Here is a 26,199-nt window from a genome sequence, read left to right on the forward strand (position 1 = left end):
TCACTTATAAAAAATAATAGATAATTTCAATCTATATAAGGTTTAACAATATCTTTCTAAAAGGGGGGGGGGGGGGGGGGGGGGGGGCAGGACATTTGAACGAAAAAATTACAACTGCTAGGGGACATTTGAGCGCCAACATTAGAGCCAATTTAAGCGCCGGATTAATCCGATCACCTGTATTTTCGATAGCCCATTACAAACAACAACATATACAAAGATACGAAGTATAGAGGAATGTGCACCACGATCGAGAAAAGATATAGAGAGAGAGCAGGTCCTATTGCAATTCTATGAACAGTATTGTACAGGGGGTATATCTAGACCCATTACGTACCTTCTCTAGGTTACAATTCCAGGCTAGAACAGACTTTTTACATTAGTGCTGAATTTTAATGGACATGTTTTATTTGTTTTATATTGTGCTGTCTTGAGTCTATTAAATATTTTTTAATTTATTATATATTATTTATTTACTAAAAAGGGTTAAAATTATTTCGATAAAATGGGCTTTGACAATTTTCATTTTCGCTAAAATGGGTTAAAATTCTGGCGCTCAAATGGGTTCTAATTTGGCGCTCAAATGTCCTATTTTTTCCCGCTCAAATGTCCTATCAATGCACTCAAATGTCCTCTGCCGAATCAGGGGTAGTAAATGCAGTCTACCAAAAAGTAAAACCACAAAAACCCCGATAAAAAAACAAGAAGGAAAGTCCCAAATGAAATGGCAAAACCAAAAGCTTAAACACATAACACGAATGGATAACAATTAACTGTCATATTCCTGACTTGGTACAGGCATTTTATTTATGTAGAAAAATGATGGATTAAAACTGTTTTTATAGCTTGTTAAACCTCTCACATATATGACAGTCCCATAAAATTCGATATATTTGACAACGATGTGTAAATAAAGGCAATGTAGTATACCGCTGTTCAAAACTCGTAAATCAACAAAATCGGGATAACAAACTTAAACTGAGGGAAACGCATTAAATATAAGAGAAGAACAACGACACAACATTAAAATGTAAAACAAACAGAAACGGAATAAGCATCCGATGAGAATAACAAATATAACATCAAAACCAAATTCATGAATTTGGTATAGAAAAGTCCCGTGACACGTCTTATAGTAATGTTAACTCACACTCAAATATAAGAAAAAATACACGACACAACGGATCGAAACACAACTTTAAAATGTAACACACACAGAAACGAACTATAATATAACAATGGCCATATTCCTGACTTGGTACAGGACATTTTTAAAGAAAAAAATGTTGGATTGAACCTGCTTTTGTGGCATGCCAAACCTCACACTTTAATGTAAACCAAACCAACAGACCCAATAGGTTAAAATGTCAATAATAGGGGTACAGCAGTCAAAATTGTGTTATATCATCTTAATCACTCTAAAAACAAACAAACAAATAGATTAACAAACATTAACCATAGCAAAATATGTATAAGTACAGAGCCATGTCATACATGTACTATGTAAGAAAGAAACACAAAAAGGCATGTAGAAAAGGCATATTAACAAAAATAAAGGACAATAATACAAAAATTATCACCAAAGAGATAAGTCTGACTCTACAGCAATAATGAACAGGAAAATATTCCAAAAGGGAATCGATATGTAATTTTATCATGATCTTGTTTACTTTTTAATTTATCTAAGGCAATATATAATTCCGTTTTTATATCAGGGCTAGTAAATGCCATCTACCACAGGAGTAAGTCTACAGCATTAAACAGGAAAATATTCCAATGGGGAATCGGTACTGTTATCATAGTTTGTATTGATCCGGTTGGTTTGAAATATCGCGCGCTTAGATAAGTTATGTATTTATATTCTTTTCATGCTTATCGAGGTCACTGAACTTGTGTCTTTAAATGGTTACAAAACATAAAGATGTGTCGTAGAAAATATAGCTGAAAACATTTAGCAGGTAAACTTTCTTGTACAATATCTCATTACGTCTGTTTTTTCTTATAATTTTTATACGAATGATCACATACATAATATTGCTTAAAACACTGATTTTTATTTTTAGAAAAGAAAAAAAATTGTGGAAAATTTTGTGATGTATTTATCTTCCTTGTGTTCAGATTTCGTTTTCCTCATTGTCGCATTTTGATGAAATCACGATTCGATCGACTGGTTTCTCGAGACTGGTTTACCATGTTTACTGAAATTTACATTTCCCAACACATTCGGTATTCAAAAAACGTCACAATTACGTGTCTGAGCAGAGAGTTGACGAACTCCTGGTTATTTCAAAGAACGTTTCCTCTTTTTTTTTCTGTATAAGTTCATCCATGGGTATTACATCTATGGTTCATCGGAAGATACCAAGACCTTGTTGATAAATGTATCCGTATCAACTTCAAAAATAATACACAATGGCCGTGAAGTATAGGTTCTTGGTAATGGTATTGTTTTACATCTTTTAAAAATACGCCTTTACGCATTTAACATGTTGAAGTTTTCTTTTATTTGCCTGTGTAAACTAATACTTTTAATAGTTATATAGATATGAAGATGTGGTATGAGTGCCAATGAGACAACTCTCCATCCAAATAACAATTTATAAAAGTAAACCATTATAGGTCAAGGTACGGCCTTCAACACAGAGCCTTGGCTCACACGACCAACAAGCTATAAAGGACCCCAAAATTACTAGTGGAAAACCATTTAAACGGGAAAACCAACGGTATAATCTATATAAAAAACGAGAAACGAAAAACACGTATAAACATGATATATAACATAAACAAACGACAACTACTGTAAATCAGATTCCTGACTTGGGACAGGTGCACACATTTACAGCGGGATTAAACGTGGTATTAAAAAATGGTACTAAACTTTCTCCCTTTTTCTGAGATAATAGTATCACGAGTATAACATCACAACATAGAAACACACACGAAAAATATCAATTGGAAGGCTTAACTCAATCAAAAAACATTTATTTATATAAATAGTCTTTTATGATAATGTCCATTTGGCGTTGCTCGGTTCTTATACATCCCGTCATAATCTGTGTTATTGTGCTATGGTAAATCGTTGTGCTTTGTCTTTCAATTTTGCTGTTGTGCTTTGTATATGTACGTTTTTGTTTTTCATTGTTAATACATTTGTTTGTTTTTATATTGATTAGGATTATAAAATAAAGTTAACTGCTGTACCCCTATTTTTGACATTTTTACCTTTTACCGGGACGTCTGTTTGTTTTGTTCACACATTGTCAATACAATGGAAATTTATGCGACTGTCATACAAGTGAGAGGTTTGACTTGCGATAAAATAAGGTGAAGTCCACCATTTTCTGCATAAGAACAACTTGTACAAAGTCAGGAATATGACAGTTCTTATTAATTAGTTTTATGTGTTTGAGCTTTTGACTTAATTTGCCATTTGATTGGGGATTTTTCGTTTTGAATTTTCATCGGAGTTCGATATTTTTGTTATTTGACTTTTTATCCTAATTCATATTTGTGTTAATATTCAGATAGATTAATTATGAATTGTATAATTTTTAGAACATACTCAGCAATTAAATATTGAAATATTAAATATTAAGTAATAAATTGAACCTACTGCAGAAGACATCCCCCACAAAAATATCTCATGACTTTTTCATTCCATCTGTTTAAAAGGACTATTAAATATGATTTACAAATCTTTTAATAACAACGTAAAGACTTAAAGTGAGCTCATAATGAGATTTTGTTATAACAATGGGAGAGGTTAATTGTGTAAGGTCACTCGAGTGTGTCAATATGTTCTAAATTGGTCAGACAATACATGGTCAAGTTTTAAGTACATCAAAACTCTAACCTACGCCTAGATCTTTAAGTACTCATACAACATGACCAAGCATTATCTAACCTATATGTATTTTTTATTGACAAACTTGGACAATTGACTATTTTTGTCATAATTATTACTCACTTCCGTTTTCTATTATGATGATGGTCACTGTTTTCATGCTTGATTAAGCACATTTCATTGGTTATATATCTTTTGGTGGTGTATTTCTATCGAACTTTATAGTTAATTCTTGATTAATTTCCGTACTCGAGACACGTAGATATTTCCTTCTCTCTTGATTTGTTGTATTTGCTGTTTCATAGTGTACGTTTTTTTTATTTCAAGGAATTCCGCAATTATTTCAGGTCAGTTTGTTTAGTTTATCTCTAGATATTCTGTTTGTTAGATACTTTATTTCATCGTAATTGTATTACTAGTAAAATCATTATTTCACTAACAAGTTCCTTTCCATTTTAACACCATGACTTCCATGGGCGTATCCAGTCATTTAAAAATGGAGGGTGGTGGTTCAAACCCAGGATAAAAAGGGGTCTCCATCCATTTGTCCCCATTCAAAAGTATTGATTATAAAAAATAGGAGTTACCAGCCCCTTTTGGATCCGCCACATAACTTGTAGTAGGAATATGTATAATGTGGTTTCTGAATGAATAATGTTTTTTTTTAACGTTATGGTTAATCATATCATTTTTTTCAAATATGAACGTATTCACACCACTTATTTTACTATGAGTATAAACAAACCTGTATATCCAGGTTTTTTTTTATATAAGGCCTGGTTAGACCTAGATGAATAAATTATTAAAGGGGCACTAGCTGTCAAATTCATTGTAACCGATTTGACTCAAATTCTCATATTTGGTTTATAACAATGTAAAACATTTATCCAAACTATCAAAAGTCTAAAATAAACAGTTTACAGAGCATGGGGTAGATAATATATAGGTTCGTTTCGTGTGTATTTTAGTCCAGACGCCATCTAATTAACTATCGATTTGACCTCAGATGACCATATAAGCGATGTAAACAAAAATAAAGATACGAATAGATTAAACCAACACGTGCAATTGCATTTTTATAGGTCTGTTTGATTTTATTTTATAGATTAAAAATAGATGTTTCTCATTGTTTTTAACCATATAAGAATGATTTTATGTGCATCGAATTAGTAATCAAATGATTTACCGTAGTTTCACTTTCATTGTTTACATTCTTTTTCTTTAAATAACCAGTACACGTACAATGCATGCGTTGTCAATCTCTAGCTAGGGGTTAACTTGAAGTTCACATGAATACCGGTTAGAATGATGATGACGTTTTCACTTGCAAGTGAATCAGTCAAAAATTATGTTTAATCGCTTATTTCAACAAAATTAAAGGAAATTGATTCCTAAAAGCCAATTATTATTTCATTATTCCAATTTGATTAATGATTGATCTAAAAAAAATCATACTTTATTTTTTTTATATATATCGTAGCTAGTGCCCCTTTAATCATTTTCAGTTTTAAGTATTATAAATTGGACTAGATTTTGATAGTAATTTTTTATCGTTCATGCAGAAAGTACCAAAATATACTAAGTTGGAAAGATAGTTTAGTAATATATAAACTGACCTTGTAACTGATGTGTCAATCAATAAAGCATACATTATTTAAATAATGCAGTGAAACTTGTTTAAACTGAACCTCTTCCGGACTTAAGATTTTGTTTGGTTTTGGCCGATGTTCGGTTTTATCAGGTTCACAACGCTTACAATTTGAGGTTGCAACACAGTGATAACTGCTGTAACCATATTTTGACTATTTTACCGATTATGTCTGTTTTGTTCACGCATTGTTGTAAAAATAACGCAATTTGATGCGACTGTTATAAACATGAGAGGTTTTGCGCTATAAAACCAGGTGCAATGCACCATTTTCTACCTTTGAAAATGCCTGTACCAAGTCAGAAATATGACAGTTGTTGTACATTCGTTTGATGTGTTTTATCCTTTGATTTTGCTATTTGATTAGGGACTGTCCGTTTTGAATTTTCCTCGTAGTTCAGTATTTTTGTGATTTTACTTTTGACGTGCTTAATAACATGTTTAGTAAATACAGCTTTTCGGTTTATGCAGGATTCGATTTTGCCAGGTTTCACTGTACTGACACGTTTGTATTATGACCAGACAATACAAGACACAATCAAAGACAATTAAAATGTTTTGTGACAAAGACAACGACAAAGATAAATTTTTATAATTCCAATCTTCAAATAATATGTGGTCTACATAAATACATACACATTTGTATGTACTGTCTTTTAAACATGTTTGAACTGTCATTTACATGTTGTTTAAAACTACAATTGCCCATTTTGATTTTATCATATAAGTGTTCACTTACAACTTAGTTTTTACATCAATAGTATGCATGTTATTCATTTTAATTTGTGTTTAATTTCTTGTAACATGTTTGATTATAATAGCTGTTTCTGATTAAAAGGAATGTCCATGGAAAAGGATTTACATTATTATTAAATGTATCATCTCCCTCACAAAGCATGCTCTTCATCTTCGAACTTTTTTTGTCATTTTTTATTTGCCTTTTTTTTTATATGAGCGTCACTGATGAGTCTTTTATAGATGAAACGCGCGTCTGGCGCAAATACCAAAAAATGTCTATCCTGGTATTTATGATAAGTTTATTGCGAAGAAAAATATAATGATTCATCCTCTGAAACCCTTCTTGAGAACGTAAGGGTTCAAAACCCTTTAAGTAAGAAATGTTGATTAATTTGACCCTTTTATGTTAACAAAATGCCTCACATCAAACACTAAATATTCTTTTAAATACATTAACATTTATAAAATAACACTGCTAATAACTACTTCATTAAGTATGAAATCTTTTCGCCCTGTTGCTGCTTCTTTATGGACGAGTTTCCCTGACCACATCAGGACTAAAACGAACTTCACACATTTTAGAAGTCTTGTTCAGTTTTGAAGTGGATCGCACTTGTTTTGCTCCCTGTCTACATGTAGTTTTTTTGAAGCATTTTTGTTGCTGCATTAACACCATTGCTGGCATTGCCATTGGAAGTTTTTATATTTTACTTCTAACAACAGTTATAAGTTAAGATGTTAAAGGTTGCGTCATATTGCCGATACAAATACAGTCAAACTTGTTTTAAGAGACCACTTAAGGGAGGGCACACAAGTGGTCTCTTAAGACAGGTGGTCTATAAATTCAAAAGGTATCTCAAATTGGTGGTCTTTAACACAGGTTTTTGCTTAATACAAGTGGTCTCTAAAGTAAGTTTCACTGTATACTGATATTCAAGTATCGGCTTTGACATATTTTATTACAGTGATTGATTCTTATCGTATTGCTGTGATATACATGAACACCCCGAAAAAATCAACAGAATCTATTGCAATAATTTCTAGCTGAAGTACTGGACACATTGAAAGATTTATATTTGATTACTATGGATTCATATTTTCGTTGGTACCATTTTTGTGGATTAAGAATAACTTGGCGTTTTTATGGGTATTTGATTTCGTGTTTTTTGCCCATCTCTGCATACACAACAAATAGACAATTTGTTATTCGTTGAACATTTGAATTCGTGGCTCACATGTTCCCACGAAACTCACGAAAATTGGTATCCAACGAATAATAATGAACCCACAGTATTAGTTTACTTGTTATAAAATGCGAACTACAGAACACATTTTGAGAACGATTTTGTGTTTTTTTTAACATATAAATGTCGTTCCATTTCAGGAAGTCCAAATGGCTTTAAACAAACCTGTACCTTGTGGACCGTGTAAGTTTGATGATTTCACGATAGACGCAGGAAGTTGGTGTACAAATTGCGAAGAAGGGTTATGTGAAGATTGCGAAAACGTTCACAGAAAAATCAAATTATTACGAAACCATAAGGTTATTTCAATAGAAGATTATCGTAAGATCGAAAATGTTTCAATTTCCCTGATTTGTGAACATCATGGAGAAAACTTTGAGTGGTTCTGCCAAAATCACGATAAACTCCTATGTATGGTTTGTGTCACGTCAAATCACAAGTCATGTTCTGGTGTTATATCAATAAGTGCTGCCTCAAAAAATGCAAAACAATCAACTGCTTTATCTGACCTTGAAAAAGAAATCCAAGGAACACTTCTTAACGTGCAAGAATTCACCAAAAATCGTGAATCCGCTACTAAGGAAATTGATAAGCAAGAACTAATGGTTAAAAACATTGTTTTTGAAACGAGAACAAAAATAAACAGCTACCTTGACAAGCTACAGGAAAAACTATTGCTCAAACTAGGATCTATATCTGACAATTGTAAATCAAAAAACAAGGAATTCCTTCAAAAGCTAGAATCAAAGACAGAAATGCTAACCAAACTAATGGAACAGACCCTTCACTTGAAACAATTGTCTTCTGATATACAAGTGTTTCTCGGAACGCGCCAGGTCAATAAACGGATCGTTAGCGAGATCAAATCTCTGAAGACTGAAATAGGTACTACTAAGGATTATGAATTAAAAGTTGATATTCATAGTTTAATTGAAAATTTCTCAAAAAAAGTTGAGGACTTTGGGCAAATAAAGGTATTGGAAAGTTGTACCGAGTTAGAATTCAGAGACTACAAAATTGATCAAACTAAAATTGAGACCAAAGTTCCAACATCAGGAATCCTTTCCGACATGAAACTTCAGTTAATTAAAACATTTCAAATGAAGAGGGAAACCGATTATGTAATAGATGTTAGAGGTTGTGTCATATTACCGAATGGTAATTTGTTGATGACGAATTACTCGAAACAAAATCAGCTCGTAGAGTATAAATATACCGGTGAACACATGCGTGATATTCAAGTCTCGGCGTTGCCATTTTTCATTGCAGTTATAGATCCTAATCGTATTGCTGTAACGTACGGGGACACCGCGAAATTCTTGGAAATAAGAAATACACATTCTTTTCGCGCCGAAAAAGAAATTCGATTACCAAGTAAAGGCTATGGAGTATCACACGAGGATGGCAGACTTTATGTAAAAAGTGGAAACTCTACAATACAAGTCATGGATTTATCCGGAAAACAATTGGAAACATTGAAATTATCATCTGATAGTGTATTAAACATTACAACTAGCAGAGACAAGATATTCTACACAGATTACAAAAAGAACATAGTACATTGTTGTCGTTTGAATGGAGAAGAGTTATGGCAGGTTAAAAGGGAATCCGTTTCACACCCTTATGGTGTAACAGTAGACCATGACCGTAACGTTTATGTTGTCGGTCTTGTATCCAATAATCTTACAATCATACAACAAGATGGGAAAGACAGTAAGACACTACTGACAGAATCAGATGGACTATTTTATCCACAAGCTGTGGACTTTGATATGGATAAAAGAACACTACTCATATGTAATAAAGGAGGGAAAGTTTCAATGTACAAAGTCGTGTAACACCTTTACATCATATTACATGAGAACATTCCGTGCGACTTCGCATGTTTACTGATAAGAAAACAACCAAAATGAGCTGTGTCCTCCTCAAAACAGTGATTTGTTATATATTTTAACTAAATTATCATATGGAAAGTTCTGGTTGAAACTTTTATGATGTTTTGTAACTCGTATTTTTATTAGGATTTCTTTGTCTTAGATTAGAATATTCAAGCTTCTAATTTTGCTTTTCATCACTGAGCTAAATCGTATCTGTGTTCAAGGCATTTGGCGTCTCATTGGGTGAATTTCTTGCGTGACAGGTTGCATTATCTGGTCCGTTAAGGCAGAATGGTATTGTACCACCTTTTGGTTCGAAATTACACTTTGTGAAATAATATAAAAATAAGGATATGTGGTATGAATGTCAATGAGAAAACTATCCACCAGAGTTCATACATGAATTAGCATGTTTTGATACAGAAATGTAATGAAGTGTAGAATTTTTCATTAGAATAAAGACATTCATCTCATTTGTATCTGCTGACAGAGCATTAACAGTACTAATTTTTCTGCACCAGAAATGCATTTTGACAAACAATTTCTCTTCACGAATGCTCCTGGACAAAATCTTTGAATATTAAAAAAGATATAACTTTGAGGACCCGATTTAACGAAAAAGGACCCGAATCATAGTCAAATACGGACAAGAATCAGAGCTTAGCGTAATGGAGATATATGTCTTGATTTCAAAAAATGATAAGGTAGTAATAGCAATGAGTGTACAAATTTCTTTGTGACGTTTGGATTTTCTGACGCCCAACACGTGAAACAAGGAATGTGTTTTTTTTTAATTTGATAGATGTTTTTTGTGCTTTTTGTATATGTTTGTTTGTCTTCAGATTGTAACACAGTGATGACTGCTGTTACCATATTTTGACTATTTTACCGATTAGGTCTGTTTTGTTCACGTATCGTTGTAAAAATAACGGAATTTGATGCGACTGTCATAAAAGTGAGAAGTTTAGCGTTATAAAACCAGGTTCAATCCACCATTTTCTACATTTGAAAATGCATGTACCAAGTCAGGAATATGACAGTTGATGTCCTTTCGTTTGATGTGTTTTATCATTTGATTTTGCCATTTGATTACGGACTTTAGTTTTGAATTTTCCTCGGAGTTCAGTATTTTTGTGCTTTTTTTTACACTGTACAAGAGAAATCCAAATATTTAAACATACAAACATTCATACAAAAGTTGATGAACTTATTAAACGAATTGGAACATAAGTCCACAACAAAATGTCTTCCAAAAACAAAATAAGGTCTGTGTGCTGACAGGAAATACTGTGTAGTATCGATTACAGCAGTTCTTTTTCATAACAATTATGTATCGAATGTACTCCTTGAAAATTAAAGTCGTTACGTTAATAGATCCTAGTTTTATCATAAATTTGTTTAGTATCAATCTCAAGGAGAGATCACGATAGAAAACATACTTTTTTTTTAGTTTCGGTAGTATCGTTAGGGTTTGAGTTTGGCAAAACCTTTTAGGTCCTCAATTTTCTTTAACATGTTTTAACATTATTAATTTTTTGGAGACAGGAATTTTTTGTACACTCCTTTTGCATCTGGCTAAAAAAAATATAATAAAAATATGGATATGTGGTATGATTATCAATGAGACAACTATCCACAAGTGTGGAAATGAGATAGGTATCTATATTTATAGGCCATCGTACGACCTTCAACAACTCATACCGTATAGTCGACTATAAAGACATAAAAAAGTGAAACAATACAAACGAGAAAAACTAACGGCCTTAACCTAAACAATACGGAAAACAAATATGAAAGACATGAACTAACGACAACAAATGAAAGCAAGGAACTTTAAACATGCAAATAAAATTTTGCGGGGTTAAACATGTTTTTGCGCGCTCAACACTCTATATAACATGGCATAGCGCTGTACAACACAAAATGGTTAGAAACGGTAAAAATCAGTTGCAATATACTATTCCGTATTGAAAAATATTGGTATAACAAATTCAACGCGTGATGTATTTACGTACATTAGTGTATTATACACATTTACTCCAGCAACCAAATACCATAGATATCCGTTTGACCTACTAACTGAATTTTGTTTGCATAACTTTTTTTTGAAAGGAAATCATAAATAATGTTGCCTAATATATTAACGTGCAAAGAGTGCCGTACTGTCCATAAACTAGGTATCAGCTACTAGGTCCTCATTCCAACAAGATGGGACTACAGATGTATACATCCTGCTATTGGCTAACGAATGTGACTAGTTGGATACATATTCCTCATAATGAAAAACACTAACTAATTTTAGGCTTTATGGACACCCTTAGCAATGATTTAATCAAATATAATTTACAAAAAAAATACAGTAAACAAATTGGCGCAATCATCAAAACATCTTTCTTCTCTTGTTGCTAAGTGCGTTTGCGTCTAAATATTTATCTTTTTTGTCTTTATGCTTTCATGTACATGGTATCCAAATGTTTTTTCCTCGAGCATCACCGAGTATATGTTAGATTGTAATATTATGATTAGCGCCGTAAATTGTCGTCTTTTAAAGGTAACAACCTCGAAGGAGTCTATATCCCACACTTGACATTTGACTTTTAATTTTGACTTTTTGCTTGACCCAACTTTGCCATTCCATTTATATATGAGTAAATCGTTGTGTGGTGAATGATGGTATTTTTATGCTTTGTATACATTATTTCCATAAAAGATCGATGGAATGTGAATAACCTGAAAGTATGAGATGTTTGTGCATTGATTTATGTTTTCGAATGATGTCCTTGCACAAATGATAAAAGTAAGTAAAGTTTTGACAAGTTTGTGATATCAAAAAACCGTGGCGTAATAATTGTTTGGTAATACATATGTTTTATACCATTAGAATCAATAAGATTTTACATATACGAGCGAATTAAATAATTTGAGATATATATGAATCGAACATTTGACAATAGGAATTGAAAATTTATCTCTATTATCCTATACAGTATTTAGCCCTGTTAGAAATACAAATATCATGATCCAGGAAAGGGCAATGTACATTGTAAGTAGTAGCTTTAAGTAAAGAAAGTTCAACTTTACAGATCTCTTTAGTGTACATACTTAAGTCATCTTTATATGGTAAATATGTACTAAAATAGTAATCCTTGACCTACATTCTTCAGAAATTCAAATAAATATTTACTTTACAACTTTTAGTTTAGAACGCGAAAATGTTAACAAATCTATGACTTGCATAAATTATTTCGATTCAAATAGTAAAAATACGGTAATTTATAAAACTGAAGCGCAGATAAGTGTTTCTTGTGAGTGGCTGTTATATTATACCCCCAATAAATCTATGGCTTGTATATGTGTCTCTTAAATAATAGAAAAATGAGTTTAATCCTAAACCAAATAGTACTTCAAAACTGACACGATTTAAAGCAACTCATTCTGAAATTGTCCGTTAATAATTTTAAAGTTGATAAAAAAAACTAAGATTTCAAATCCCTCAGGCATAGTTGAACTTTAATAGATGGGTTTTACTATTATAAAGGCCTTTTTGGTGACAAAGGTCTTGAACAGTTTCGGTTCTCATATAGATTTTCAAAAATTCGGATTTGAGCGTTCCTAATGATGGTTGTCCAGTAAACACGCTTCGGACGCATGACATTTATAACGTGTTGTTTTCATTATTTGACATGTCGTTACTGAGGAGTGAGCCACCATGTTGACGTTAAGTAATCCATCATTGTACAAATAATGTAAAAGAATAGAAAATCAAACAGCACCTCCATCAAAATTCTATGTGTATGTTATACTTTCCTGGTTGGAGAGTATACGTAACGAGATAATTTTCAGCTTAAGAGTTTAAAATTAGTCTGACGAAATTTTTTTAAATGACGTCAATGCACCAAGAGAATTCATGGAATTTGAGGAATTTCATTTTGATGTTGTCCATTTTTCCTACCTCTAAAACTTTAATTATTTTTTTGCTATCTTTTAGTATAAAAATTACAGTTCTGTAGGATTTTTTTAAATTTTAACTTTAAAATAGTTATCAAAGGTACCAGGATTATAATTTAGTACGCCAGACGCGCGTTTCGTCTACACAAGACTCATCAGTGACGCTCATATCAAAATATTTATAAAGCCAAACAATTACAAAGTTGAAGAGCATACAGGTTATGTTAAATTTGGGATTCATATTTGCGGAAATTGTAACAACAATTACTATGGGCATCTGAATCTGATATAAGTATAGCCATATCGAGAATTTGACCATACTGTTTTAAAAAAAGCGAAAGAAGAATGTCGTTTAGAATAAACTTTTAAATATTTCTACCACGATTATTCAAACGAAGTAAATCCTGTAAATATAAATAATCTAAAGTCATATGTCAGATCGATATGGCATTATGTTATATGTAAAAAAAGTAATATATATGTACTGCAAGTTGCATAGGAGAAATAAAGGCAACAGTAGTATACCGCTGTTCAAAACTCATAAATCCATGGACAAAAAACAAAATCGGGGTAACAAACTAAAGCCGAGGGAAACGCATTAAATATAAGAGGAGAACAACGACATAACACTAAAATGTAACACACATAGACAAAATCCCACGAGAATAACAAATATAACATATATATATATAACATCAAAACCAAATACATGAATTTGGGATAGACAAGTACCGTGACACGTCTTATCGCAATGTGAATTTACACTCAAAAATAAGAGAAAACAAACGACACAACGTTATAATGTAATACACACAGAAACGAACTATAATATAACAATGGCCATATTCCTGACTTGGTACAGGGCATTTTTAAAGGAAAAAATGGTGGGTTGAACCTGGTTTTGTGGCATGCCAAACCTCGCACTTTTATGGCCATGTGAAATATAACATCAAAATGACAACACAGGACTACAATATAAATAAATTGGAGAACACAATTGACAAAGAATCACACGAACAACAGCCAACAAAAGGCAACAAGTTCAAAATTTTAATACGCCAGAAGTGTATTTTGTCCACACAAGACCTACGTGTGACGCCTAGATACAAAAGTTTGAAAGCCGAAACGAGTACAAAGTTGAACAGCATCGAGGACCAAAAGATCCAAAAGATTGTGCCAAAAGCGGCAAGGGTTTTCTGTTAGTTACCAGAAAATCTCTATAATTTAGAATAATTTATACTTTTGCAAACAGTAAATTTTATAAAATTAATATTCAAAAGATGTACATGATAAAACTGAAGTATTAACTAATTACAGGAAACAACTGAAATACATTTACATAACCAGACATTTGAAACACAAAAGTAGACACATCCGAATAAGTTTAAACCTCTACGCCAAGTGACGTCCTATTTGAAACTGAAAAATGACGAAAAAATGACGTCATTAGAATTTGTAAAACAGATCATCAGAAAAATGACGTCACAAAAGAATGAATAAGATAGAATTTGGATTGATTTAAGATTGATTTAAGAAAACCTTTAATATCGTCAGTTTCAATTCATATAGAGGCAGGGGATTACTTTTCTACCATGATTTTTCAAAACGTAAAAGATGAGTACGTGTGAAGTTGTCGAATCGAATAAGTATACCTTTTTTGCTAATTTGAAAGATCTGATAGAGTTTTCTGTTGATTTGCTGCAAAATTTCCTAAATTGATTGGATTTTAAAAAAAATAGTGACTTTTTATACAAATCATTTTTTTCATCTGATCGTGATGGAAGATAATTCATTTGATTAAACGCTTGTGTCTATTGAACATATGGTAAAGTAATGTTTTTAATAGAGTTTACAAGAACGAAATTCCCCAAATGAAAATACAAATTATAACACATTATAATAACATTGTTACATAATCCGTGTTAAAGGGGCAATAGCTACGAGATTACTGATTTTTATTTGTTCAATCATTAATAATTACATTAGATGTTTGTTTCATTATGATACCTTATTCGATTGGCTAACTGCACATCACGTGTAATTCCGTAAGCAATTGCATTGCTCAATAAAACTTTTCATTCTTGATAACACGTGGTTCCACAGTAAAGTGCACAGGTCAATTAAATAGAACAATATAATAAAGTTCGTGTTTTCATGATCATTGCTTCCTCGCTTCATACAAAATGTACTTCGGTCAACGCTTTTACACCCAAATGAAGTTACAAAAAGAAGCATTCAATTCTTAAATGAAAGTGAAATAGTGAAATAATAACTTGCTTTTATCAATTTTATTTTTGCTAAAATGGTTCAATTTTGTCAAATTAAGCTAATAAATATTTATAAAGAGTTATTCACTTGCAAGTGAATAATTCGACCTCATTAAATCTATATTCATGGTAACTCCAATTTACCCCGTAGAAAGAGATATAATTACGCATGCACTGTCCGTGTACGGTTATTTAAAGGAAAAGAATGTCAACATTGAAAGTGAAACAAAGGTAAATAATTTGATTGACTGATTCGATCAACAAAAAATCATTATTATATTGGTAAAAACGACGATAAACACACATTTTTAATCTATAATACAAAATTTAACGGACCTAGGCTATAAAAATCAAATTGCACGAGTTGCTTAATCTATTTATATCTGTGTTTATGTTTACATCGCTTATATGGTCATAAAAGGTCAACTCGATAGTTTATTAGATGGCGTCTTGGCTAAATTTCAGACGAAACGAAGCTACATATTATCGACCCCATGCTCTGTAAACTGTTTATTTTATACTTTTGATAGTTTTGAAAAATGTTTTACATTGTTATAAATAAAATATGAGAATTTGAGTTATATCGGCGAACATGAATTTGGCAGCTAGTGCCCCTTTAAACCGACACTTATAAATGGTTCAAAATATCCCGCTTTAAAATCTTATTTATGTAAAGTCACTCTACCGATGACAAGGTATATTTATCAATGTGAATCCATTAACAGGTTTAAACTAAACACTGTGTATCGGCAAATAAACGTAAAACAAGTGGTAACAGAAAACCAGGTAAACTTTAACTTTGTATTTCAAATTCCTTGTTATTTTTGCTATTATCATATGAATTGCGAAAAAGTTATACATGTTATATTTCTTAAAATTTTGTGTATCATTCAAAATAGAAAGTTGAATTGGGAAAATTTGTAAACCAATTAACTTCCTTGTTCAAAAGATTTCGTTCGTGTATAGAATGTCGCATATTTTTAGATCAAGATTTGATGTATTGATTAACTGAAGTATAAACGTATGTTGCCTTTATCATGTTTATTGGGGTGATTGTTTTGATAATAAGCACATGAAACTTAACATGATCAAATATATAATGTCACTTTATTTCTGATAAGTTTTCTCTGCTGACATTAAAGGGGCGTTATCTATCCAAATTGCAAAAAGTCTAAAACATGTAAAATAAACAACTAACTTTGCATGGACTCGATAATATCTATCGATAATTTGTTTTTAATTATGTCCTGGCCAACGAGATGAATTCCGAAGACTGCAGATAGTAATTTAACCCGATATGAACATAAATATCAATTCAAACAGATCGCGACCACGTCCAATTGGATTTGTCTTGGTATGTTTGGTTTCAGATTGGAGGTGAAAAGTATGTTTTATTATCGTCTTTACTTGTAAAGGAATATTATGTTGATCGAATCAAAACATCAAATGTTACATTCTTGTATCACTGTTAATGTTGACATTCTTTTCCCTTAATCAGATGAAAACATATGTAACCTATATCCAGCTAAACTGAACCAAACTGGTTGCTAAAAGCAGATTAGTATTTTACTTTGTGACTCGATCAATGAATGATCAAAACGACAATCATATCTTATCTTGTTTATCTCAATGCTAATGCCCCTTCATTTTTTTTAATTAATGCTACACCCTGCTTTCGAAAGTGGGTATGCATACTGAATAGAAGCCAGTTCGATCATGCGTCTGTCCATCCGTTCGTCCTCCCTTTTGTCCCAGAAAAGTATCCACCACTATTTTTATCTGCACAATCTGTTCCTGACAAAATTGACGTGCATATACTACTTAATTTGTTTTCTGTAGTATACATAGATATATATTGCTTATGTTATTTTAACTGATCGGGCGTTTCAATTTTCAAAAGAACAGTTAATTGGAAGATGTGTGTGATAAGGCTGATTGTTGTTTTGGATATAATTGCTAATCACCTATCAGTTACGCCAAATCAAACAAATATACAAAAGAACTGAGTGTACGATATTGAAGAATAAAATAGTTTAAGATCTATAGGATTTATATGTGTTTCCGCCCTAAAAAGAAGCATTTGGAATGTAAGGTAGAAATAACGACATATAAAATTGAGAAAGGAAATGGTGAATATGTCAAAGCGACAACCACCCGACCATAGAGCAAACAACAGCCGAAGGCAACTTCAATGTAGCGAGAATATTTTGCAACTGATTTCATCATAGTTTTATTTTCATATCCACGAATTCCAAAATGTGACACATTTCGTTTTAAATTTTGCTTTACGAGAAAATCTACAATTTTGTCTCATTATTTATTTTGCGAATACACATTTGCTCTTTGTTTGGGCTGTTGCCTCGTTGACACATTCCCGTTTTCATTCTCAATTTTACATACAGTATTTACATATTTTAACCAGACCAATGACCATAATTGTACACTTTATTGAACAGTTTATCCCAAAACACCTGTATATAGATGGACTGGTATATAGCGAACGGGTTTAACTACGCCCAGAATTAGAAATATTCTCCACTAGACACTAGATTGATGCCTTGCTGTATTACATCCCATTCACATTCTACCGAATATGCAATGTATAGGTTTTTTTTTGACGAGATTTAATTGAATGAATATAGTTATTTCAACAAACTTGGTCTTCAAGGTCTGGTTTAAAAAATAATATTTTAAAGACTAATAACCCTAATAACACAAATTAAAAATGAAACATTTTTTTTGTTATGCATTTTTAAGGTCCACTTGAAAAGTCTGTGGTCAGGTACTTCAAGTAAAAATTGTTAATCGAACACACTAACTCTGTGGTTATGAATAATCGAAAAGGTTTGTCACTTGACACCCGCAACTTAATTTTTTAGTTCTGCTAATTTTTATAGTCACTAAATCACACGTTGCCTTAATATATAAAACTAAGAGAATCTGAAGCTAGCTGATGTATCACAAACTTTGCTTGTACGTTTTCAAGCCAGAATAGTTAACCAGAATATGCCCGAACAGTAAAACCAGTTCAGGCAAAACGCATATTGTAAAATAACTATTTAATGAAAGAAATAAAATATACTCTGGAATAATAACCTAATAAAAATGTTCCCAGTTAGATAATTTTCCTATCTTTTTCAGTAAATTTGTAGACCAGAAACCTCACCTGTAAAATTATAATTGTTTTTAATATTCTAAAATATGTGACGTTCAATAAGTAAACTAGATTGTGATTGGTCAGTCAGCCCCTCTCTCTCAATTTCCTTACTTAAAAGCAGAAATTTGTTCTTATTTGATGAATTCAATATATGCGTTTGTCGGTGTATCAACTGTCTACGTCTCTTCTCAATTCTTCTTAAACATGCATATTTCTGCCTTGTGACGTCAAATGTGTCTTAGTAACTTTTATCTGGGCACTATCACTGATGTCATAATGATTGACCAAACGTTGAAACTTTTGACCTAAACTTATCATATCATCTTCCAATTTTATGGCGAAACAAAGGAAAACATTTACTTCGATCATGCAAATAGAATGAAATTCAAAACAGTGTGGCTGTGGCCATTGCTTGACACATTAAATTCATCCATTGACTGGGACAATTTAGGTGAACGTTTGTATGTAACGACCACTGCTCACTATGTACTTTTTAACGCCACTTAAACTATGGGGTCACCAAAGGTTCTCAACACCTTAATAAAGTAATTCGAAAAATTAATCAGAAATAACACGATGTTTTGATTTATATCAATTATATAAATCAAAACATAAAGGTTATTCCTGATTAATTTTTCGAATTATTTTATAATTAAAGGCGTTAAGAAACCTTTGGTGACCCCACAGTTTAAACGTCGTGAACAGTGGTCGTTACAGACAAACGTTCACGTAAATTGTCCCAGTCAATGGATGAATTTAATGTGTCAATCAATGGCCACAGCCACACTGTTTTGAATTTCATTCTAAATACACGTATAGGCGTTTTCACCCCAATTAATATTCAGATTTTCGTCATATTGATAATATACAATATCAGCTGCTTAAAGCAAAATGTGATTCACTCGACAAAGCCTTGTGTAGTGAGTCGCATTTGATGTTTAACAATAATTAGAATCGGAGGATTCAGACATTTCCAACACAAGAGTGCACACACTGAAATGTCTGGCTTCTTAACTTATCATTGATATTATGTCAATAGTCCTAAATATAAAGCTTTCCGACAAGTACATGTACCACATAAATTCAACACGATTAAAGAAAATGAAATCAAGGTCATACAAACCAAAGCAGATATGTACACCTTACCATCATTCAATACACTAAATATAGTAGACATATTTCTGATAGTTTCTACAAAAACAGACTTAAACAAAAAAACTAAACATTAACCACAAAACCATGACAATGAGGTCAAGGTCAGATGAACCATGTCAGGTAGACATAAACAGCTTACAATTCTTCCATACAGAAATTATAGTTGACCTTTTGCATATAGTTTAAGAAAAACAGGCCAAAACAGAAAAACATAACACTGAGCAATGAACCTAAAAATAAGGTCAAGGTAAAACAAAACCTGCGTGACTGTCATGTACATTAAAGAATATTTCTAGACACAAAATATAGTAAATCTACCAGTATTGCATATAGTATAAAAAACAGACCAAAACTCAAAAACGTAACTTTAACAACTGAACCATGAAAATGAGGTCAAGGTAAGTACATCTACAGTCCTTCCATACACTGAATATACCAGACATATTGCTTATACTATCTGAGATATGGACTTGACTACCAAAAGTTAGCCTTGTTTACTGATACATGTAATATAATTGATATTACTCGAGAGAAATAAACATAACAAAAAATCTTGAATTTTTTCAAGTAGTTACTGAACCATGAAAATAGTCAATGGCAATGGACATGTGACCGACGGAAACTTTGTAACATGAGGCATCTCTATTTAAAGTATGAAGTGTCCAGGTCTTCCACATTTTCAGATATAAAGCTAGATTTTTTTCCCTATGTCGAGCTTTTTGCGACAAAAGTCGTAGGCTCGACAAACACTGTTCAAAGTTTGAAAGATTTATTTTCATATTAAATTAATAACGTAGATTTAGTGGGGAGGGCCCACTAAATGAATAAAAAAACAAAGCTATATTAATTATTTATATATATAAAATTATTTTCCCCATTGTTTTCAGGAAGTTCTAATGGCTTCAGGAAAACATATACCATGTGGTCCATGTGGCTTTGATGACGTCATTAAGGATGCTGGGAGATGGTGTACTGGTTGTGAAGAAGGATTATGTGACGATTGCGAAAAGGCTCACAGAAGAAGCAAAACGTCAAGAAAACATAAGGTTATAACAATAGAAGATTACCGCAGGATTGAAAATGTTTCAATCTCCCAGATATGTGAGCATCATGGAGAAAACCTGGAGTGGTTCTGTAAAAGTCACGACGAAGTCCTCTGTGTAACGTGTGTCCCGTCAAAACATAAGGCATGTTCTGATGTTATACCAATTAGTGCCAACTCTGCAAATTCAAGACAATCAACTGCATTATCTGATCTGGAAGAGACGATTGATGGAACTCTACGTAACGTGAAACAATGCATCAAGAATCGTGAATCTGCTTCAAAGGAATTCGAAAAACAAGAACTTGACGTCAAAACCATGATTCTTGAAACGAGAACGAAAATAAACGTCAACCTGGACAAACTACAAGAAAAATTGTTAAACGAACTAAGATCAACATCTCGCACTTGTAAATCAAAATACAAGAACATCCTTGAAAAACTAAAATCAACAGAAGAAATGCTTTCTAAGTTAAGGGAACAATCAATTCATATTAAACAATTTTCTTCTGACATACAAGTATTTCTTGGAACGCGACATATCAGTAAGCAGATCTTACACGAGATAAAAACCATTAAGACTGAACTCGGTGTTTCCAAGGATTATGCATTAGATGTATCTTTTCATAGCTTAATCGAAAAATTATCCAACGAAGTAGAAGACTTTGGTAAAGTATTTCTTTCAGAATCTGCCACCAACCTTGATTTTAGGGACCCAAAAATAGACCAGGCTCAAATGGAGATCAACATCCCCACGTCAAGAAACATATCCGACATCAAACTCCAGCTAATCAAATCTTTTGAAATGACGAAGACACATTACCGTCATAAAATGAATGTTTCAGATTGTGTAATATTGCCGAATGGTCATTTAATGATTGCGAATGACACAAATGATAAACTTTTAATTGAGTACAGCGATACAGGTAAACTTATCCGTGCTATACCAGTATCTGGTCCACCATACGCTATTGACGTGATAGATCGTGATCGTATTGTCGTGACGTACGGATCTTCATCATACCTAGAAATAATGAATAAAAATTATGTCAACGTTGATAATAAGATCAGTTTACATAAGAGTTGCTGGGGTGTATCTCATGCGGATATGAAACTTTATGTTGCACAAGGAGACTGTATTCAAGTCCTAGATTTATCTGGAAAACAATTGAGAACAATGAAAACGCCATCTGATAAAGTATCACGCATTTATTTGAGTAACGAAAAGATAGTTTACTCAGATTGGAAAAGCAACATAGTGCATTGTTGTAATTTGAATGGGAACGAATTATGGCATTTTGAACATGATAGCATCAACTTTCTAAAAGATATCACAGCAGATTGTTACAATAATGTTTTCGTTGTAAACTATAATAGCGACAATCTAACAGCAGTTCAACATGACGGGAAAAACAGTAAGACATTACTGACAATATCGGATGGACTTCGCTTTCCACGAACTGCGTATTATGACAAGGGAAATAGAACATTGGTGATATGCAACGATGGAGGAAAGGTTTTGTTGTTCAACGTCGTTTAAATTGTCTCTCATCGCAACACATGAGATTTCTGTGTGCCAGAACATTTCATAATATACTTATTACCTACAAAAGACAATGCACGTTTTTTTTTCATTAAGAAAAGAATGAATTTTGCCTTCATAATGAATTGATATATAACTTGGTATTTTCTTCCATTTTTCAGTTGTAGTAAGTAGTAAAAAACAAACATACCGGACTCTAAGGATACTTATGTTAAGCTGTGGGTTTTCAAGTAAAAGTTTAGAACATTGCGTATTATATTGCGTAACTTAATGCGTAATGACATCATTTCATATATTTTGTTTAAGAACTATCGGTATTAATTTGTACTGTAGTTAGAATAACCTTTTTTCATTCAGAAATACACTGAATTTTTAATTCAGATTAAGATATGTACATAATAAAACAAAATCCACAAGAGTTACAATAAATCAGATGAAAATACAGATTTTGTGTCAAAGATATGTTTGCAATTATCTTAACATGCTCCGATCTACTTTCTGATTTAAAAACAATCGGAATCATCTGGTTTTATTGGATAAAAACACATCTTCAAGATGTTAAAGTTAACAGAACAGAAAGTGAAACTAAGCAAATTTTTGACACATGATCTGTATTTTGAAGAAGATTGCAAATTAACAATGTTCATATTCTCTCTTTTTTTAATGCAAAAAGTTATATACTAATTGTATACTGGTATTGGTTGTCGTGACGTACGGAGCAGCATCATATCTAGAAATTTTACTGGTAAAATATTAGCTTCTGTCATTTTTATACTCCTTTTTTTTAATCAATCGAATTTATTTCATATGCTCCATCAAGAAAAGACTACTAGTGCCAAACACGTTATATTACAAATGTCTAAAAAGTTCAATGTTAAGTAATTTTTGTAAAGTTCTTGTTTATACGTTTGTGTAGCCACAGAAGAGAAGTGTAAATTCACATTGCGATAAGACGTGTCACGGTACTTGTCTATCCCAAATTCATGTATTTGGTTTTGATGTTATATATATATGTTATATTTGTTATTCTCGTGGGATTTTGTCTATGTGTGTTACATTTTAGTGTTATGTCGTTGTTCTCCTCTTATATTTAATGCGTTTCCCTCGGTTTTAGTTTGTTATCCCGATTTTGTTTTTTGTCCATGGATTTATGAGTTTTGAACAGCGGTATACTACTGTTGCCTTTATTTTGCAATAGAAAATTTGTATTAAATCATAGCTTCTAAGATTGTGTTGGCTAGTGTATTATACTATTTACCGTCACAGATGCAACATGTGGAGCAGGATCTGCTCACCCTTTTTGGAGCAACTGAGTTCACTCCCAGTGTTTTGTTGGATTAGTGTTCTTTGTTGCGTCTTGTTTACTTTTATTTTTCTGTTTATTTTTCTTTTTAGCAATATCATTTTTTTTTCGATCTATGAGTTTAAATGTCCCTGTTACTTAACATGATATATAAAATTGAAAATGAAAATGGGTTATGTGTCAAGGAGACAACCTGATCGTAGAGCAAAATCATCAGAAGACCAACGATGAATCATCAAAAACAGCGAGAAAATCCCGCAACCAAAGATGGACCTCAGCTTGTCCCTAAACAAAGACAATTCTTCTGTAAGGTCGAGTTTAACACATATACAATTATCACATTTTGAAATATGTGGTTATGAAAGTATAACTACCACGACAGCAGTTGTAAAATACGCATATGTCGTTATTCTATAACTTTTGAAAATACTTTTTTGTTCATTTCAGAGAGAATTTAATTTGCTCCTTTCTTTTTTTGGGGAACATTTTGGTTTATTATTTAGGGTACCGTCGATGCATGTAGGTCGCCCCTTACGCTAAGCAGTCAATTCATCCACTTAATGAACATTTCTAGAACCGCAACTGCCTATAGTCTGATTGCCTTTGAGTAGAGGATGCACGGAGATAATTTCAAAGTTGATGCTGTCATTTTAAAAGTGCTATATTTCGTTCCCATTCAAATGACAAACACATTGAACCGTTTTAAACATAATAATACATTATTATATACATGATAATAATGATACCTTTAGTACATACGTGTGATATAATCTGAAATAATTCATTTTGGTCCCATATTATACAGATGATAATTATAACAACAGTCATCCTTATCACACACATCTTTGAACAGGCCGTCCTTATGCAAATTGAAACATAAGCTCCGCCCAATCCGTTGAAAAACATTGGTAATAGTGTTTTATCACCAGCACGCAGTATAATGATTTAGGCAAACAAGTGCAAGAATGATCTTTCATCCTTCAAATTATAATTTTTCTACTGTTGCTAATATGTACTCATTGCGTCTAGACTAGATTTTTACGGAGTATATATTTCATAATTGGTACGATATTCCCGGGTTTGAATTTCCTATCATGATTTCCATGAGAGAGGGTTGCTGCTCAAAAGGAAGCTATTACACTAAGAGTCCCAAATGATAAAGTTGAAATTATCCCTTTGTTATGGGCGCCATCAGAGAGTTGGTTGAGTGTTATGGAATAACTGTTTCACAGATGATATCGGTTATGTTCCTTTTGTCGTATTACAATCCACTTCCCTTTTCACGTCAAATGTGATTTACCGATGAGACTATTTACCGGCTTTGTAATAACATGAGCAACATTACGATGCAACACTAAGAGCAGGATATGCTTACCCTTCCGGAGCACCTGAGATCATCCCAGGGGTTTTGGTTTGGTTCATGTTGCTAAGTCTTAAACTTTGGTTTTCTATGTTGTGTCTTGTGTACTATTAAATGTCTGTTTGTCTATTTATTTTTTAGCCATAGTGTTGTCAGTTTATTTTCAATCTTTAAGTTTGACTGTCTTTCGCCCCTCTTTCTTAGCGATTAATGTTAAATAACTTATCTAATTGTTTGATGTAGTTTTGGTCATGTCCATTATTCCAAAATGCAATAAATGTCAGTCTTTCTATCGTTATATTCATTGTTTCTTTCCTCTTTTTTGTAAGTAGATGAAAGTGATTTGCATATTGAGAATGCATGTTTATTTTGATACGGATATATGAGTAGATATTGAATTTGTTCTTATCCAATCAGATTTCAGAGGCATACACATCTTTTACAAGTTTCTATTTTTCAACATTCCTTTGGGTTAAATTCGAGGGATGTATGTATTAAACGCCACATATAAAGTAAAATCACAAAAATACTGAACTCTGTGAGGAAAATTCCATCACATGTCAAAATCAAATTACAAAACACATAAAAAAGAATGGACAACAACTGTCATATTCCTGCATGACTTGGTGCAGGCATTTTCAAATGTAGAAAACGCTGGATTGAAACTAGTTTTATAGCGCTAAACCTCTAACTTGTACGTCAGTTTCGTCAGATTTCGTTATATTTACAGCGATGTGTGAACAAAACAGATGAATTTGATTCCAGGTATTTACTTATATTGAAGAGTAAAGCTCTGATAATTTACGTTTTTGAAAACAATTGACAGAAAAAAAAAACCGAATGATTGATTGTTGATTGCTAAACATTTTGTTGCAAGTGCATCTTCAGGGCGAGTATAATGTATCGACATTTATCGCCTCTTTCAAATAAATATTGATTACCTCTTTCTTACTAGTATTCATTTCTCCTATGGGTGTATGATACAGTTAGATACCAATAGTCGGAAGGTTCTGGTTTTTTTCAGTGACTAGTGACAATGTTGGTTGAAAAGGGTGAAAAATTTAACACGTGAG

At 32.3% G+C, this 26,199-nt stretch overlaps 2 protein-coding genes across 2 annotated transcripts; both read left to right on the forward strand.

Moving 5' to 3' along the window:
* The first annotated feature begins 1,865 nt into the window (after positions 1-1,865).
* LOC139502508 (E3 ubiquitin-protein ligase TRIM22-like) lies at positions 1,866-9,533 on the forward strand. The gene is made up of 2 exons (XM_071291996.1): positions 1,866-1,958; positions 7,615-9,533. Exon 2 carries the CDS (start codon positions 7,624-7,626, stop codon positions 9,310-9,312), a length of 1,689 nt encoding a protein of 562 aa, XP_071148097.1. The 5' UTR covers positions 1,866-1,958; positions 7,615-7,623; the 3' UTR covers positions 9,313-9,533.
* A 6,725-nt stretch (positions 9,534-16,258) lies between these two features.
* On the forward strand, positions 16,259-22,623 carry LOC139503512 (uncharacterized). The gene is made up of 2 exons (XM_071293303.1): positions 16,259-16,352; positions 20,766-22,623. The coding sequence occupies exon 2, from the start codon at positions 20,775-20,777 to the stop codon at positions 22,458-22,460; it is 1,686 nt and encodes a 561-aa protein (XP_071149404.1). The 5' UTR covers positions 16,259-16,352; positions 20,766-20,774; the 3' UTR covers positions 22,461-22,623.
* Positions 22,624-26,199: the final 3,576 nt, after the last annotated feature.

This window comes from Mytilus edulis, chromosome 14 (assembly GCF_963676685.1).
Source record: "Mytilus edulis chromosome 14, xbMytEdul2.2, whole genome shotgun sequence".
Classification (NCBI taxonomy): Eukaryota; Metazoa; Mollusca; class Bivalvia; order Mytilida; family Mytilidae; genus Mytilus; species Mytilus edulis.